The sequence below is a fragment of the Rhamphochromis longiceps genome, linkage group LG17 (genome assembly GCF_057381845.1).
Source record: "Rhamphochromis longiceps isolate RC_006_pf linkage group LG17, R_longiceps_female_GT1.1, whole genome shotgun sequence".
NCBI lineage: Eukaryota > Metazoa > Chordata > Actinopteri > Cichliformes > Cichlidae > Rhamphochromis > Rhamphochromis longiceps.
The window spans coordinates 20,362,633-20,381,081 of NC_140573.1; the positions used below are offsets into that span (position 1 = coordinate 20,362,633).

The following is an 18,449-nucleotide window of genomic DNA, read 5'->3' on the forward strand; positions in this document are numbered from 1 at the left end:
GGGGGGGGGGGGGAACCCAAACTACACTACAGACTGTTTTCGAAAACCATAACACGCGTGTTTATAAACGGGTGGCAACAAAAGGTTACTATTCACATTTTAGACGCTAGAAATCATAATTTAATTTTTTTTTTTTTTCCCCAAACACCAATAAAAACAGACAGCCCAGCAGTGAGGTTTACAGTTATACTCCCATTTCCTCACTGTGACTATTAAAAAGAAATACACACGCTTTGTAAAACAAAATCTGATTTTAAAAAAAAAAAAAAAAAAAAAAAATTGTTTGAGATATGATGCAAATTTTTACTGAGCATTACACCAGAGAATTGAACCCAGTTAGCTTAGCATAAAGACTGGTCACAGCTTTATCCAAAGGTAACAAAATCAACTAATGCTAACACACGGTACAAATGAGATGTTAATTAGTATCCAGTCTCCGTACCAAGTTAAACTTAACTCTATGCAATCTCATTCTACCTGAAACAGTGGATTGATATAGTTAAGATGACAGTGAATGTCATAAAAGTAGAAACAAAAGCAAGAAGACGTATTAAAAATGCTGTTTGACTCAATTTTCATGTTCAGGATAGATGAAGAGGAATGCATCATACCAACAACTGTCCTCACAATGCATTGCATCATCCATGGTCCCCACAAAGCAAACTGTACAAGTACGTGTGTGTAAATTATTCATCCCAGGTGAAGTCATATGGCTGGAAGTCATCTCTCAGCTGTTTGCAGCTCTCCTCCTCCTCCTCTTTGCTTTGTTTACACTCTTTCCAGTCGGCTCGAGTCGGGATGTTTAGCACCGCCTCACTGGCCAGAACCTCCCTACGCACGCACACAAAAACCCCCACACCGTTACTCTGTGACACTGACATTATTCTCCCACAGTGCAATTCTGACCTCCCATCAAGTTTTTTTCCCTAAAATTTCATGACTGACATTTTGGAAACAGCAATTTGTCATTTTTAGATCAGTGCATATTTATGTGAACAAAACACATTAACAGTGTGCAGAATTATTGGTAATAATTATTTACCAATATTACTGAATAACATGAGACTAAAAAATAATTTTCTGCAAACCAAAGCATCTTTTCCCTGACTTAAACAGGTTTGTAGGTATGTTTGTGTATACATAATGGGTAAGTCCTGACTGTCCAGCTCTCTGGAGCCCCCTGTGGAGGCTTTTGTTTTTACACTTTCTGATATAACGTAATTTTTCTGATGACGTTTTGATAATTCTGTTATTTTATAGAGAACACAGGTATAAACAGAATGACCTGCTTTCTCTTTTTATTTTAATAATCTAATCCAAATGTGATTAAAAACGCATCTGGACAACATTTGCATTTATACATAACATTTCATAAGAAACAGTTTTATTTTAGCTTTAAAAGATGACACTGACAGTGCTGAAATTTTATGAGGCTCTTCTTTATATTTACAGGCAAACAAAGGGTGTTTAATGGGGACTGATGCTCACCTTCCAAACTGCAGAGGAAAATGTTTTTGAATGCGGTAGAAGAGCTTCTCCCCCGAGTCCAACTCTACATAGAAATATGGAGTCCCTGGAGGAGCAATCTGAACACACACGTTTAATTCAGCTTTTCAAATAGATGTTAAAAATCCCAGAATAGCCAAACCACTGTACTCCAGGTGTGTTTACGGGTACCTGCTTGAGGTCAGTGTGTTCAGGAATCTCCATCATCTCCATCTGTTGCTCCTGAGCCTGGACCATGAACGCCTCCTTGATGTCCTCTGTGGCACAGCGGTTCAACGGCACCGGCACAACCTGAATGACAATAATAACAAGAAGATGATAAATAAAGTGATCAGCAAATGTGGCAGTAAATAAAAAATCATTTTACGTTTCTCTTCCTGCGCTTGGATCACAGGAATCACACTCTAAATAAAGATACAAGGAGTTTAAACGTGCTAATTTATTGCCCAGGTGTGACTTACTTTGTGAATAACTGGCTTCTTGTATGTCAGCAATAGCAGACTTAAAAAAATATTTATCTAATTCTACGCTCAATCTCAAATTATTTTAGCAGCTTTGCATAAAGTGCACAAGTTTACCACATCTTTGTTGACCTTTTTGTTTTAGTTTGTGTTACTTCATCATTTATTACAGTGAAATATCTTGTGTACCTCCATAATCAAATTTAAAATACAAAAGCAAAAAACAATTTATTAAAAAATAGAATTATGAAGCTTTAGCTAGTTATTTTAGATTAAAAGTGGCACAAATGAAACGCTCAACTTTTATCATTCTTTTCTTCTCAAATTTTGAAACGATAAAACCAAATATGTAAAATTTTGCACTCTAAAGTGAAAAATATGACTTTTTACACTTCTACACACTGCATCTGTCAAAATTAGAAAATATTCACCCTACAGTATCATTAAAAAACAATACGAATAACACTGAATTAAAACATGTTTTCTTGGTCGTGTTTCTACCTGCAGCTGCAGATGCTGGCTCCTGTAGTTCCTCTCAAACAGCACACAGCGCTCTCCTTTGCTCTTGTAGAACTTCCTCAGGGCTGACTTGTACTTCTCCATCTCCTCCACCACCTCCGAGCTCAAGTCCACCACCGACTGGTAGTGTCCGATGGGGAGGATCAGCACATGGCGAGGAGTCAAACCGCCTTTGGCCAGCGCGAGGTAACACTGCAGAACAAATCATCCTCACTCGGCTCTAACGCTTTTACGTGAAGTCTCGAAGGAGCTTCTGTGATGTAGATTTATGAACAGCATGAACTCACGTGTGTTCCTATGCTGATGACGAGGTGCTTCTCCACCTGAGGGCTGGCCAGACAGAACCAGCATGGACCCGAGGGCTGAGCTGCACACAGAAAAACAAATTATCTGTGTAACCTCACAAAACCACACTAACTAATGAGTTCTTTCTTAAACCAGATATAAACAGAGTGTGGCTGGACTCACGGTGCCGGCGGGGCTGCTTGGGCTGCCCCTGATGATGCTGCTGGTCTCGCCCTCGCCCATCTCCATCAGAGTGCCTCTTCCTGCCGTGGCCCCGAAAGCCTCCACCCTGCTTCTTGCTCAGGTCGAAGAAGTACTGATTGGCTGGCTCCTGGCACACATATAACAACATTTTGTACTTTAAAACCTCAAATACACATTCAAAGGTGATTTAGATAAGAGTCGAGGTGAATTCTAGTGACTATGAATCTCCACAGAGGACTCCAAACAAACCTCCTCCTCTGTGGCGCTGAAGGCCGTCTTTTGTGTGTCCATCTTGTCTTTCGTGGGGCATCTGTACGGGTTTTCTGTGACGTCTTGCGGTTGCTTCACAAGCTCTGCGGGGTCCATGGTCTTCATGGGGATTATGTTGAAGGCGTACAGATACTGCAGACAGAAGGTTTTCACTTGTCATGACACATCTGGAGAATTTTTCACAGCAGGAACCTTTTAGCACAGATCTGCTCTGTTACCTGCATTTCCTGCAGGAGAACCAGGGTCTAAATTAGAGTTTTAAAATAACAGGGAGAGTCTAAATTTAGTTCAGCTGAATTGGCTATTAGGGCTTCCTGTTTGCACTGGAAACATTGGTCAGTGAAGAAAACTTTAACTTCTCTGTGGTTTCTAAGCATTTTTTAAGGACTTTATTAATCACAGATTTTGATGTTTTCCTAACTTTTAAGAAAACCTTGACACAAAGTTTTAATAAATGCAGCTATGCACATAATCTCCATGTAACTGATTCTTTGTCTTGCAGGGAAACGCACCTTCTTCTTGGCGGGGTTGTTGACGGCCGCCAGAGCAATGAAGCGGCTGACGTGTTGAGCATTTTCTTGAAGAACAATGTGATTCCTGCCGATAGACACAGTGAAAGATGGGAGTAACATAAAACAAGAACCAAACAGTTGCTTCGAATCAATCTGACTTCTGCCAGGGGGGTCACCCCCTACTGGCCAATCAAAATAATGCAGGTTTAAGGCTCTTTGATATCCAGAAGAAATTAATTAACAGGGTCATCAGTGAGCTCCCTCACCACTCTGCAGCTTACCTGTATGGGAGTCTTTCATAGTGAGCGCCCTCTAGTGCTGCAAAGTGGTATCGTGGTTTCAGTTTGTCTGCGAGGCTGGCTATCGAGTTGCTTCCACAAAGTTTTGTGTTCACTTCCTGCCAAACAGAGTTCAGAAGAATCCATTCAGCATCTCGTGGGGTCAGAGGCAGTAAAATTAAAGCAGCATAGACATCTTCATTACCGGGTTGTTTGCGTAGTGCCACACTCCTCGGGGCCACTGCGATGTCAGCAGGATGTCAACACCTTTAAATTTCGAGCTGCTGGTCAGAGGAGTCATGAGGGCCACCAGATCTTTGGAGGTGAAGCAATGAGCCGGCGCTGGTTCCTGCCGGGCTTCCTGACCGCTGACATAGGCGATCTGCAGTCCCGACACGCCGGTAAACACACCACGCCGGCCTGTAACGCACAGATGAGAGCACTGTGTCACATTTTGGTTTCATGTTTTTATTAAAAGGTCATGAATATGTGTGATCGCTTACCGAGATATGTGATGTTTTCAGCAAGCTCACAGCCATCGGCGTTTGGGAAATTCTTTACCGTTTCCTGGCTTGCTGCTCCGAGGATGTAAGTGTGGATGGGAGCTGAGGAGGCGCAGAGAAAAAAAAGAAAAAGAAAAAAAAGAGGCTTTTGAGTTTCCTCAGAAAAAGCCAAAAAACATGCTTGCTTTCAGCATGAACATAGGAGGCGCTGTTGAGTTCTTATGCAATGCTATTAATGTAACAGCGCCCCCTGTGGTCAAAAGCAACAATAAAGATGAGCATCTGCCCAGATGTTCCAGATTTTTTCACCTTTCTTGGCTCCGGTTTTGTACAGCTGCCACTCGGCTTCAGCTTCCGGCGTCGTTCCAAAAAACTCTCCAACACACAGCAGCAACTGGTGGAAAACAGATGTGAAAATCACCACAACTTAAAGACGATTACAGGTGTTTTAATATGATAACTTAACACACAGTTCTATACAATGATCTACCAGGTCATTGAAGGTAACAAGAAAACATTTAAGGGGATGGATGGGGGAAAACTTAGATGGAAAAAAAAAGAATAAAAAGTTTTATGAGAAACAAAATGAGATATTTACCAGAAAAAGTCTGTAAACAAGTGTGTGTTGAAACTAAATAAACCGGTTGATTTAGAAGAAAAAACGCAAAATTGCCAGAAAAAAAGAGAAACAGCTGACAAATTCATGTAAAAGCAACTGACAAACTTACAGAGGAAAACTGGTAAAAGAATAGAAAATGGCAAATTTCTAAGAAAAAGCTTACTGTAAAAAAGGCAAGTCTATGTGGAAAAAGGAAAAACAAATTATGATAAAAATGTAATAAATTAAAATAATTTTAAAAAAAGAAAAACATCCATCCATTCACTTCCGCTTATCCTTTTTAGGGTCGCGGGGGGCGCTGGAGCCTATCTCAGCTGTCATAGGGCGAGAGGCGGGGTACAACCTGGACAGGTCGCCAGTCTGTCGCAAGGCCAACACACAGGGACAGACAACCATTCGCACTCACATTCATTCACACATTCACACCTAGTGACAATTTGGGTTATCCAATTAACCTATCCCCACAAGCTGCATGTGTTTGGACGGTGGGAGGAAGCCGGAGTACCCGGAGAGAACCCACGCAGACACGGGGAGAACATGCAAACTCCACACAGAAAGACCCCGGCCTGATGTTGGAATTGAACTCAGGACCTTCTTGCTGTGCGGCAACAGTGCTAACCACCGTGCCACCGTGCTAAAATCACAGCTAGTATAACAAGAAAAAACTGTCAAATTTACATTTAAAAAAAAACTAAACAGATATAAAACCCCACAAATCATTTAAAAAAAATTAAATGATAACTGGATAATGTGACGCATCTGACTCACATCAAACTGCCCAGTCTTCTTCTGGATGGCCTGGACTCGGTTGAACAAAGCGTTCAGACGGCCTTCAACGTCCCCACACGCCAAACTAGAAACACGCATGTTTTAATATTTTAACAATCAAGGCAATTCATAGATGATTTCCTCTGGAAAACATCAGACAGTCTCCAAACATCTGTTGTGTTTTTGGGACTTGAATGATGCCTTACTCATTGGTAAAGTTGGACACTGAAACATCAATAGCACAAAGTGCCTCTTTTATTTTTATTTATTTATTTATTTTTAGAAAGAGGAACAATACATATTAATGAACATTTTAACAAATGTAAATATGCCAGATTATGGCCTTGGGCTAATTTCCATCTGCAGACCCTCTGGCAGGTTGGTGTTAAACACAAGTTAGTAAAAACATACAGAGACACTATTTACAGGTCATGTGACAAGGACAAAAACAGTGATCACATTATACTAGAACAAACAATGACAAGAAGAGTGGACACAGAGGACAGTATAGACAACAATAACGGAAACACATCAATTATATTGCACAAACCCCAGTATTGCACATGCCCTGACTGTCGTGATATCGCGTTCACCCATTGCACTAACAGTTGTTTTTACCTTTTTGTAATACACTAACTCTTTTTCCCATCCAATATAAAGCATGATTATTAAACATGATCACATGTTTGCGTGTCCCTCAGCCGCCCTTTTAAGTGACTCTTAAAGATGGGTAGACTTGATCTGACAGAGCATTCTGTGAAAAGGTGGTCCGCCTGAATGCCAGTTCACAATCACCTCTAACAGTGGCTCGAGTCAGTTGAGACCTGCTAGACTTTTGTTTAATAAAATCACTCATGGTGGAGGTGCCAGACCATGTATAACTTTGTATATTAGACAGGCAGATTTAAATAATTTGAAATTAGTAAAATTTAAAAACTTGTATTTTTCTAAAATTTGACAATGGTGATATGAAAAAGGTTTTTTATGCTCTTTTGTAGCATACTTCGATTGGACCAATAGCAGCAGAGTTCGTATTAAAATAACATTAAAATAAAATAAATCAACAGAACTCGTGGATATCATTCTGTTTAATTAAAATGACGTTAATATATTCTGGTAAAGTGCAGATTTTTCACCACAAACTGCAAATATCAAACATGCCTCTACGTCTGGAGACTGTTTAATGCAACCTTGAATCATGCAAGTTTTTAACGAGGTTCTGTATATTTCAGTGTAATACATTATGCCGAAATAAAAGTGATGACCTCGTATATTTTCAAACCTTTAAACACATTTTACATTAGGCGGACGGCTTTAGAACCCATCCTGGGGGTGGATGAACACTGACGTTCAGCAGTGAAACGCGTATTTATAACATATAAATCTGAAGTTAATAAGAAACGCTTAAAATTTCTGAAATTTGTTTTAAGTCTGATGAGAGTGGTCACATTTTTGCATCTAAACAGTTCCGAAAAAGTCAACAATTACAAGACCCTGACCCGGTGAGGTTTACACGCCTGTTAACGGAAGGGTTTTCATATTTTTCTTTTACCAACGTGTTTGTATTAGAAACGGAGATCCTCTAACATCATAGCTGAAACAACATAATCAACATGGACAACATAAACAGCATCGATTTAACCAGAAGCTACATTTAACCGGACGCTGCGTCCTGTGTTCACTGAGCAGACTTACACTCTGAGCGGCTGCTCCTCCATGTCCCTGAGCAGATTTTTACTCTAAATCTTAAAATGTGGGATTTGGATTTTAGCAGCTTCCATTAACCGCCCGTCGCTAGTAACTGTCCGACTAAAACAAAGGCGGAACTATTTGTAATTTACGAAGCGGGAGTACACGCGGCTGCGCGAGACACACTAAGAAAGACAAACATTTATTAAATTAAAAATGATAATTTTAATTTCTAAAAACTACAAGAGAAGTAGCTCAAACAGTAAGAAATATTCCATGTGGCTACCCGGACAGATTTCAGTGCGGAAATAGTTGTTGCCAGGTTTGATTTGAGTGGTTTGAAGAAGCTGCCGTGTTTCAGTACGTTGTTTCTGTTTTTTCTGTAGTTTACACCTGTTCTTAAATCCACTCAGCTCTGTAATCCTGATTTTACTCTGTTTTAATTATTAAATCTGCAGTGTGTTTGTTTATTTTATTTATAATTCATATCAATAATGGGACAGAAGACTAACGAATGAATGAATTAAAGGACTTCACCAGGGAGGTAAAATCAAGCATTAACTAACAAAATAAGCAAATAAAAATAAAATTCTAAGACTTTAAATAGTTAAATTAACTGGAGTATGGGTCCTACTCGGGATACAAACTGAATGTACAAAAAACACAAGTTCTCAGTAGTTTCTATAGAAAGCCCTGATAGATACTGATAGATAGCAGAATGGGATAGGATCCTCTCCAGATTTATATGGGCGGGTAAAAAGCCAAGAGTTAAGTTTAAAACACTTCAGCTTCCCAAGGATAGAGGAGGACTGGGCCTCCCTTGCCTACATGACTTATTATAGGACAACCCAAATAAGGACTCTGGTGGGGTGGTGTAAACCTGGATATTGTTCAAGATGGAAGGAAGTGGAATTTTCCTTGGGAGGCAACTTCCCTATCGGGGCACTGATAGGAGATCCCTCAAAGTTACGTCTCCTGGGAGCCCCGGGCAACCATTGGATGGTAAGCTCAATACAGACATGGAAAAGAGTACTTAAAAAGTATCAATTAAATCACAGAGCTGGATTTCTTAGGTGGTGGGCTAATAAAGGTCTCACCACATACAGTACCTTGTTGAAAGACGGAAAAGTGATGAGTTTCCAGGACCTTAAGAATAAGTTTGGGTTGCAAAATCAAGACTTTTTTTAGATATTTGCAACTGAGGGACTTCCTGAATAAAAGCTAAAACATCACCAGTTATCGACTGGGAATGAAGAAATTATTTACATATTCGAGAATGCATTTAGAGATGCACCCTATCAACAAATTATTTCTATATTATATCGTTCACTGACCAACCTGGGGTCATGATACAAGATATGTTAAAGCAAGATGGGAACAGAGGGTAATCTATCCCTAACAGGAGAGGAATGGGATGGGATCTGTAGGCAGCAATGGTCGGTAACAAGCGCCTCCTCGTGGAGGGAATTCAGTTGGAAGAATGTAATTCATTATTTTAATACCCCGGCTCAAAAATCCAATTATTCCCATAAGACAACATGCTGGAGGCAGTGTGGACATGCAGCAGCAAATCATTTCCACATTTTTTGGGAATGTCCTTGTGTGGCTCCATTTTTGAAGGAAATACATAAGGTCCTGGAAACAATCTTCCAAAAGAAAATACAATTTAATTTTGCAGTATTGTACCTAGGTAACTTAGAGTCTTAAACTATGTAAAGCGGATAAATATTTGTTCAGTGTGCTGTTGGTAGCTTCCAAAAAGGCCATAACCCGTTGTTGGCTTAATGAGGATACTCCTACTATAAATGAGTGGACTGACGTGATATATACTATTTTTGTTATGGAAAGAATAACTTTTAGGCTAAAGTTGCAGGCGGACTCATTTGACGAATACTGCTCGAAATGGTTGAACTATGTACAAAATGGGAGGCCCGATTTTGTATAATCTCGTTGTATTTTGTGGTTTGTTTGTTTTTGTCTTGTTCCCCCCCGCCCAACACACACACTGTGATTAAGTTGTATTGTTGTACATGTTGTATAAATAAGAAAACCAATAAAACACAAATGAGAAAAAAAAACTTGTTAAATAAAAAAAAAAACAACAACAACTCATCACACATTTGCCAGAGAAAAATGCAAAATTCACGAGGGGAAAGACAACCTCATATTTTTTACTCTTACAACTTTCAGTTTTATTGATTTGTTACATGTTTTAATCAAACAAAAATGTGTTTTCCTTTTTACCTTTTTATGGCGCTTCAGTCGTAGATGTCGTTTATTAAAAACCATGAAATATAATTAACATAGGCATGAACAATTTACGGATACTGTACGGACCTGGCAGCCCGCTGGCCTTCGCGCAGCCGAGCCTCCATCCTGGCACTTACCTTCATCCTGGTAACTTGCAAGTTCCCGGACTAAAAACAGGAAGTAAGTAGCCAAATCAAAAGTAAAATTCACCGTCTGTTTGGTAGTCGAAGCCAGTGAGAGGTGCGGAGAAAACTCGGAGCCATAAAAACTGCACCAAAGCCGAGAATAAAGCGCAAAAACAGTGTCAAACTGCACAGACGCCATAAGCTGCAGCTTGTCGACTAACATGGCGCCGGAGAGTTTTCGTCTTTCATTCAGCTGCTTAGCTTTCAGCAGGCTAACGGTTAGCATGGAGTCAGCGTCACTGAGTGTTGGGAATGCCGGTCTTTGTTCGTATCACATTACAGCTTATGCGTTAGAACAGCGCTGGTCTCTTTTCTAATATTCATGTAAGCGTACCATTAAAGATGCGTTAGTCTGCGCAGAATCGATCTTTTCATCAGTGTAAATAACGATGCACAGCAGCGTCCGCCAAACTCCGTTTAAAAACCTCCAAATTTGATAGAGTTTTGATAATTAAATGCCAGTAAACATATCATTGATCGTAAATTGAAGGAAAACATTAAAGACTTAAATTCTGTGAACTCGCTGTCAAAGAAATGCGGAATATTTGAAAATAATTTACACCTTTCTTTGTTTGTTATATTTCCCCTCAAAACAGTGGGGGGCGGCAGCGAGCAGGGTAGAATTATTACATTTTATAAATCACGTAAAAAATGATAGGTACTCCCCTGAATTTACCGGCCGCATCTGATAATAACAAATGTTATTATACTTTATTGTTGGGGAAAAGAACTGTCTGTGAGCATTCAATTTTTCTTTTAATCCTTCTGTTTTTCAAAGCAGCTTGGCGTGTACACAATAAAAGTAACACATGTTAACTTGTATGGTTTACAGTATTTATTGTCTTCATAAACCGGTGTAAGATCACATGCATCACACATCTACAGTGACACTGCTGGAACTGAGTCACAGTGATGGCGCTTAGCTTAAAGTGTCAGATTTCAGAAGGGAGTTCTGACTGTGATTTTTAGTTTAGTTGCCTATCAGCTCTTTTTCATTATAAAAAACATCTGCTAAAACATTTGATACTTTCATTTTTGCAAACTCAGCATCATAACATGTCTTAAAAATTACAAAAGCAACACTTCTATACCTCACCTAAAATTAATAAATGATGTTTTATTTACCGTGTTGTGCTTCTTTTTATTAAGAGGGTGCTAACTGTGCCATGTGCATTGTTTTTATTATTATTATTGTTGTTGTTATTATTTTATCACTGTCAGCGAAATTTGAGTTTTAGGCAGTTAGTGTGATTTTTTTTCTATATATAATATATGTACATATTTAAAAAATATAATTATGTGATCAATCACCCAAATGACCCATTTGGAGCTAGAAAAACCCTGATGGTTGGACAGAAAAATGACTCACTTGGAAAGTGACATTTTATTACTATTTTTTTAAAGAAGCAAATAATTAACAAGCTTAATCAGGACTGAGATTAGTCATTAGTCAGATCTAGTGTGTAGAAATCTTGATTTTCCCATCTTCAGGCACCCACAGAGTCGAAATCCGTCCCAGTCCTTGCAGATCTTTGCTGTAAATAGTTTTTCTTATGAAGGTTTCTAACTGATTGAGGTGACCCTGAGGTGTTTGATGCCAAAATAACAGCCGGTTGAACCCTGTAAATACCAAAGAAGCTGCTTCAGCACTTCTTCTATTATATCATTGAGTATAGCAGACGCTGATCGAGAAAAAAGAGAATAATCCTATATAGGGCGCCTCTAACCTACAAGCCGCTTTGCAGCCTACTATGAACACACCAAATTGTGATAATTTGGTGTGTTCGTAGAGAAATTAGTACCTGAGAACACCTGTGGCTGTGAAATCACTCTGAGTTCGTCTTTGTGTCTCTCTGCAGCTGCAGGATGAGTTTAGCAGCAGAGGACGACGACGCCGGCGCTTTAGAAAACGTCAAATCTGTCACGCTCACTCAGGACAGTGATGGAAGCATCATACTGCACTGTCCTCCCTCTGGTGGGTCCACACACACACACACACACACACACACACACACACACACACACACACACACACACACACACACACACACACAAATCCCATCAGTAACTAATCAGTACACTTAAAGTATGTTCAGGGTTTTTAATTTTAACATTCTGTGTGGTGATTTTGATTAAATTAAAACACTTTTGTTTTTTTAATTGTCACATTTATTTATTTACTTTTTTGCTCCTGTGTGTTTGTTTCTCTTACACTGCACCTGAGTGGAAACAGAACAGCCAGGGTTCAAATTTGTGATGTTTTCTTGTCATTTTTCCTATAAATTTGAGCGTTTTCCTCATATTTTTCAGTTTTTAAGTTTTTTTGAATTTTTTAAATTCATGTAAATTGGTCATTTTTTCTGATAATTTGTCTTTTTTTCCTCATAAATGAATTTTTCTCCTGATAATTTTCCAAGTTTTGAAATTACCCAATTTAAAAAAAAAAAAATTGTTGTTTTTTCTAATAAATGTGACACTTCTTAAAACGTATACGTAAGAAAAACCCCAATTAATATAAAAGTGAAACTAAAAATAACAACAAAAACTTTAGATGATGTTTTTGTCAGATTAAGGCTATAGAAATAATTGTGTGTGTAATGGATTGGATTTATATAGCGCTTTTCAAGGCACCCAAAGCGCTTTACAATACCACTATTCATTCACTCTCACTGGTGGAGGCAAACTACAGTTGTAGCCACAGCTGCCCTCGGGCAGACTGACAGAAGCGAGGCTGCCATATCGCGCCATCGGCCCCTCTGGCCAACACCAGTAGGCAAGTAGGGTAAAGTGTCTTGCCCAAGGACACAACGACCAGGACAGAGAGCCCAGGGATCGAACCGGCGACCTTCCGGTTACAGATGCGATTCCCAACCCCCTGAGCCACGGTCGCCCTGTGTGTGTGTGTGTGCAGACGAGGACTCGGAGCCACTCCAGAAGAAGCTGCGACTCTCCACACACGAGCAGGAAAACTCGGACACGCCTCAGTTCTCCGTCGTCACGTTGCCAGGTCAGACGAGCTCTGGACCGTTCCCCGTTCATGACTACAGTGAGTCACACTGAAATCACCTCACACGGTTGCTGCTAACAGCTGCTGCAGCTGCATCCTGATCAGAGGGTTTTCATTTACTCAAACTCTAAATTTACTCAAATCCAGCAAAAATAACAGAAAATACAAGTGAGGTAACTCAGATTGTTCAGATCCTGGTCTCCTTAGCCAGAAAGTACCTGCTGGTGACGTCATCATCCTCATGCTGGTTTATGGTGTTTGCTGTTAATGTCTGCATTAAATGGCACAAATAAAGCTTCAGATATGTGAAGTTGTTTGGGTTTCTGGCGGGATAATAAGGTTCGAGGGTAAAAGATTTTCCGTGTCGTTTCTCAGTGTCGGACACTCAGGCGGAGACCTTTGAGGTGACGATGACGCCCACGGCGGATGAGCTCTCTGAGGACAGCGTCACTCAGATTCAGGTGGTGCTCAGGCTCCTTTTTTCTTATTCTAAGCGTTCTGTGTTTGCTCTGTATAGTTTCCTGTAAGGATGAGCCACCAGTTAAAAGTGAGCTGTTTCTGCTTTAATAAAAACAAAGTGACGGAAAACAAAAAGGAGTTTTATTTATATGAAATGGATTAAATGTAAGAGAACGGGGTGTGACTGAACAGAGGTTTTCATTTTGATCACTTTGTGTTTGCAGATCCTACAGGAAGATGAAGACTCCCTCTCAGCCAATCAGAAGACGGAGGTGTCGCCTGTCAGTCAGGCCTGGTTCACAACTAAAGAAGACAAAGACACGCTGGCTAATAAAGGTACCAACGAGGCCAGAACCTCTGTAGCAGACAGTGAATGCAGCTCACTGAGAGGCTTAGAGAAAACAGCACGGCCCAAAAGAAGTCAGACTGTTTGGAAGTCTGTGTGAAAATGAGCTCAGTGAACTCTTTCCTGATGACTTCATGGTGTCAGACTCTAGTTTAGAGTCCTGTTGAAGACAGCATGATGTTTATTTAGGACTCCTACTGCACACCTCGTAGTCCGCCTCGATGGATGTTGGAGTCCGTTAGCAGCAAAGTACACAATAAAAAGTTCTAATAAAGCCAAACTTAACAAAGGGAAAAAAAAAGTCTGGTTAAAAGCTGATTTTTCTTCTCCTTTTTGACTTTAAATGAAACCAGAATGTATAAAATAAACATAATTTTTTACTCAAACCAGCGACTGGAACCATGAACTCCTCAGGAAAGACTTTCATATGGCTGGAGTCCAGACGAGTCACCCCCTGCTGTTCATTAGAAACAATGCAGGTTTTCATGTCTCTTCCTTTTCAGGTCATAAGTGGAAACAGGGCATGTGGTCTAAAGAGGAGATCGACATCCTCATGAGGAACATCGACCAGTACGTGAAGGTACGTGGGGTTGGTCCCTGACATAATTTCTGCCTCTGTGACGTCTGATGACGTTAAACTGTTCTTGTGGCCACGATCTCAGGGCCGCGGCATCGAGGACCCGGCAGAGATCATCTTTGAGATGTCCAAAGAGGAGAGGAAGGACTTCTACCGCTCCGTGGCGTTGGGATTGAACAGGCCGCTGTTTGCCGTCTACAGACGAGTCCTCCGGATGTACGACAACCGCAACCATGTCGGCAAGTGAGTGCACAGAGAAAAGATGGTGTAAGAAAGGCAGTGCAAGTTTGTTGGTTTTTGTTTAAGGAGTGGTTTGTGTCTTAGGTACACTCCTGATGAGATCGAGAAGCTGAAGGCGTAAGTACAACTTTGTTTTAACGAGCGCTTGATGACGGTGTAAAATGGATTTCACACTAACCCGTGTTTATATGTGATGCGTTTAGGTTGAGGGAGAAACACGGGAACGACTGGGCGACTATCGGTGCTGCACTAGGTCGCAGTGCATCCTCTGTGAAAGATCGCTGCCGGCTGATGAAGGACACGTGCAACACAGGTACTGCACAGCAGCCGTTTGTACTTGTAGAGATATTTAAATGCTTGCTTTTATTTTGAAATTCGCTCTGTTTTTAAAAACCAGGTAAATGGAGCGAGGACGAGGAGCGACGGCTTGCCGAGGTCGTATACGAGATGGCAGGGGTGTCACCGGGGTCGGCGGTCACAGGAGGCGTGTCATGGGCGACGGTGGCTGATCGAGTCCGCACACGCTCAGAAAAGCAGTGTCGGTCTAAATGGCTGAACTACCTGAACTGGAAGCACAGTGGAGGAACTGAGTGGACGAAGGAAGATGACTTGAATCTTGTACGCAGGTACGGCGGTGTGGGCGTGCACACGTGTGTGTGAGCGAGCATAGTAAACCATGTGTAAGCTTGATACCGTGTTTCAGGATATCAGAGCTTGACGTGGATGATGAGAATGAAATTAAGTGGGAGGATCTCGCCGGCGGATGGAGCAGCGTTCGATCACCCCAGTGGCTCCGATCAAAGTGGTGGAGCATCAAGAGACAAGTGGCCAATCACAAGGACATCCCCTTCAGTGGTATGGATACACACACACACACACACACAAATTAATACCGTCATTTATTTCCTCATGTTTCTGATTCTCTTCTTCTATTATTAAAATCTCGTGATGTGGTTTGCGTCGCTAGTCCTCCTGAAGGGCCTCCAGGAGCTCATGGCCTCCTCGCAGTCAGCATCTGTTCCGGGCAGCCCCTCCTCCCTTCAGATCCGACTCACCCGATTAGACGAGAACAGCGGCGGAGCCAGCCCCGCCCCTAGCTCTGTGGCCGCACTGCAGATTCCCTTACAGATCCCGCTGCAGATCACACACCTGGGTGAGCCTCGCACGCCTGCACTACACCACCCACATGTTCACTTCCTCTGCGTGTGCTGCTGCTGTGGCCACACTATTTTTTTTTATGGAGATACTAAACCACCATAGAAGAAGAAGAATTAGAACCAGACTACGCTGATGAATCAAGAGAAGAAGGTGACTGAGGTTTACCTGTTGGACAGCGTGTAACAGGTGTGCTGCCTGCAGCTGAAGATGTTCTTGTCCTGACAGCGAGACCTCTGACTGTTGCTCTGTTTGTGTTTCTGTGTTAGCGTCAGATTCAGCGGCAGCAGCTAGCGACAGCGAGACCATCACACTGAATGCTGGAGCGCTGCAGACCTTTGAGATCCTGCCGGTAAGCACCACGAGCGCCTTTCACAATAAAACACATGAATATGAATGAATTTAAAACCTTTTCTTTGTGCAGTCGTTCCACCTGCAGCCCACCGGCACCCCAGGAACCTACTACCTCCAGACGACACCCAATCAGGGCCTTCCATTGAGCTTAGCCAATAACAGCACCGTTACCCTGACGACGAGCTCCTCGCCCTCATCTCATGAACACATTATCCTCCACAGTCTGTCGGTCAGTTTATTGCCCTGCTGAGGGTAAACGTGTGTGTGTGCGTGTGCGTCTTTTCACATGCTTTCCATCTCCAGGCCGACAGTCTCTGCTCCAGCGATGGCGTCATCATCCAGACTGTCACCTCTGACCCCGCCTCCTCCTCCTCTGAAGCCCTCAGCCAGCAGCAGCTGGTGGTGGAGACTGAGACCCGGGGCCAGGACGATCGTCTCGACGCCGCAAGTCTGTTGGAGGGGTCGGAGAGTGTCGCCACGGAAACTCAGGAGCCAATGACGAATGGCTTCAGTGACACAGACAAAGTAGAAGCTTCAGTTTTTCCTCACACGTTGTTTGCGTGCTTTTAATTCGAAAAGCTTTCTGTTAGTATCGTTCTGTTTTTGTTGAGAAATAAAGGGGTGGACAAAATAATAGAAGCCAGTTTTGTGGATTAAAACTTTTTTATGACCAGAATATGTAAGAATTTTAACTTAAACAAAACAAATAAATATATTTGTACAGTGAGAAAAAACAAGGGGGGAGGGTGGGGTCACAACACAACCAAGTCAGCTGTGTTGTCCTTGTACCCAGAGGGAGCACACAATGATGACTGAACAATACAACAGTGTGTGTTTGTGTGTGTGTCAGGGCCTGCGTTCCCCCCCGATGGAGGCTCCAATGGTGCATTCTGGGATAACGTCTGGGAGTGCCGTGCTGATCGTGTCTCCTCCCAACATCAGTAGCACACTAACGGGTAACACGCACACACAGTTAAAGTAGAACGTAACTGCGAATCTATGCTCTGCCTCCTGTCAGTGAAACTATGGCAACCGTGACCCATGAGGCTCAGCATCTCCTTTACTGCTCAGAGACGAGTCCCTGTGTGCTGCGTGCGCTGCTTTAAATTCACACTGTTTGATTGGGTTTTCAAGCCTTCGTGTCTTTTAAATGATGAGGTTGTGCTTTAGTGTCCACGCCGCCCAGCTGTATGGCGGGGTGGTGAAAATACCCAGGCTTCCAAATCTGATGCCCTCTACCCCTGTGGTGCACTTGGAAATTCTGATGATTAAAAATAGAAAAATAAATTAAAGAAACAAGAATTGTTTAACATGAAAAATATAGCCTGAAGTTTCTCTCCAAGTGTGTAATCAGAGTATTCATACTGCTGCACGAATTTCACCTGAGCATCACTTCCTTTGTTTTTCATCAGATCCCATCTTGGAAAACCAGGAAGTCTCTGACTGAGTCGGACTTCCCGCTGCAGCTGTCGCTCAGGGCGACACCTCCACCCTTGGGCTTGACCCAGCATGTCAGACTGTGATACTCCCTCCTCTCCTGCTTCCCGTTTCCTCTTTAACGGATGCAAGCACTTTAAAACTAAACGGAACATTTTTGGAGTCCCTGAATGAAATGACCGCAGTGCCAAAGAGACTCTAAAGCCTGGACACTTTAATGTGAATGGACCCTTGGATCTGAAAAATCATCCTTTTTCATTTTACATGAAGTTGTTTTGTCGGGATGGTGACAATGATCAACAGAACTCAAAGGAATAGTTCAATGTTACACATTTTCCACCTGTTTTTTCATGACTTAAGTACACCTTTATTTATTTATGCTCATTTTTGAAGACTTTAAATCGTAAACTGCTGTTTTCAGCAGGAACTTATGTGAAATTTTAAAGTAAAAAAAACATAATCCTGAAGCTGTGGTCAGGTTGGCTTTTATTGTGAAAGGCTGGGCTTATTTGCCCTAAAGAGGTTTATCCTGTTCCTCTGTAACACACAGCTCTGTTTCCATTGTTTCATAGCTGGTAACGCCTGTAACACCCGCTGGATTTATCCGCAGCTGAAAATAGTCCCTCAGAGAGCATTCATTCCAACAGATGGCGCAGAGATGGGAGTGCTGCTGGTTTTGATGTTTTTTGTGAGTTTTGCTTGAACTAGTCAGAAGTCATAGCTGCCCACAGAGGCAGTGATTTCTTACGGTTGGTGTAAACATAAGCAGCCTTGCATGATTAATGCGGAATCCAGTTTATAGTCTGGTTTGGTAATTCTGGGCAA

The 18,449-nt window shown here is 41.7% G+C and overlaps 2 protein-coding genes across 4 annotated transcripts; one reads left to right on the forward strand and one right to left on the reverse strand.

Annotated features, from left to right (window-relative positions):
- Positions 1 to 263: 263 nt before the first annotated feature.
- On the reverse strand, positions 264 to 7,770 carry cwf19l1 (CWF19 like cell cycle control factor 1). The gene is made up of 14 exons (XM_085387743.1): positions 7,621 to 7,770; positions 5,926 to 6,010; positions 4,848 to 4,932; positions 4,539 to 4,640; positions 4,241 to 4,455; positions 4,039 to 4,154; positions 3,758 to 3,842; positions 3,225 to 3,377; positions 2,955 to 3,102; positions 2,774 to 2,853; positions 2,469 to 2,678; positions 1,678 to 1,797; positions 1,489 to 1,586; positions 264 to 831 (listed from the first exon to the last, which is right to left on the reverse strand). Exons 1-14 carry the CDS (start codon positions 7,641 to 7,643, stop codon positions 687 to 689), a joined length of 1,665 nt encoding a protein of 554 aa, XP_085243869.1. The 5' UTR covers positions 7,644 to 7,770; the 3' UTR covers positions 264 to 686.
- Positions 7,771 to 7,901: 131 nt separating this feature from the next.
- dmtf1 (cyclin D binding myb-like transcription factor 1) lies at positions 7,902 to 18,003 on the forward strand. 3 transcript variants are annotated; one of them, XM_085387732.1, is made up of 17 exons: positions 7,902 to 10,044; positions 11,909 to 12,024; positions 12,961 to 13,095; positions 13,432 to 13,517; positions 13,740 to 13,851; positions 14,365 to 14,441; positions 14,524 to 14,681; positions 14,763 to 14,795; positions 14,882 to 14,991; positions 15,076 to 15,304; positions 15,382 to 15,533; positions 15,646 to 15,831; positions 16,103 to 16,185; positions 16,258 to 16,416; positions 16,491 to 16,712; positions 17,038 to 17,143; positions 17,600 to 18,003. In XM_085387732.1, the coding sequence occupies exons 2-17, from the start codon at positions 11,916 to 11,918 to the stop codon at positions 17,632 to 17,634; spliced, it is 1,992 nt and encodes a 663-aa protein (XP_085243858.1). In that variant the 5' UTR covers positions 7,902 to 10,044; positions 11,909 to 11,915; the 3' UTR covers positions 17,635 to 18,003. The 3 variants fall into 3 exon arrangements, with proteins under 3 accessions (XP_085243858.1, XP_085243857.1, XP_085243859.1); XM_085387731.1 differs by having other exon boundaries at positions 10,013 to 10,044; positions 12,961 to 13,056; XM_085387733.1 differs by lacking the exon at positions 7,902 to 10,044 and adding an exon at positions 10,086 to 10,104.
- Positions 18,004 to 18,449: the final 446 nt, after the last annotated feature.

Coding starts and splice junctions, on each gene's coding strand:
- cwf19l1 (XM_085387743.1), bottom strand. CDS start 7,643: ATGGAGGAGCAGCCGCTCAGAGT. Junction 6,011..7,620: donor GAGGAGCAGCCGCTCAGAGT/GTAAGTCTGCTC, acceptor GCGTGTTTCTAG/TTTGGCGTGTGGGGACGTTG. Junction 4,641..4,847: donor CAAAACCGGAGCCAAGAAAG/GTGAAAAAATCT, acceptor GCGCCTCCTCAG/CTCCCATCCACACTTACATC.
- dmtf1 (XM_085387732.1), top strand. CDS start 11,916: ATGAGTTTAGCAGCAGAGGACGACGACGCCGGCGCTTTAGAAAACGTC. Junction 12,025..12,960: donor ACTGCACTGTCCTCCCTCTG/GTGGGTCCACAC, acceptor GTGTGTGTGCAG/ACGAGGACTCGGAGCCACTC. Junction 16,713..17,037: donor GCTTCAGTGACACAGACAAA/GTAGAAGCTTCA, acceptor TGTGTGTGTCAG/GGCCTGCGTTCCCCCCCGAT.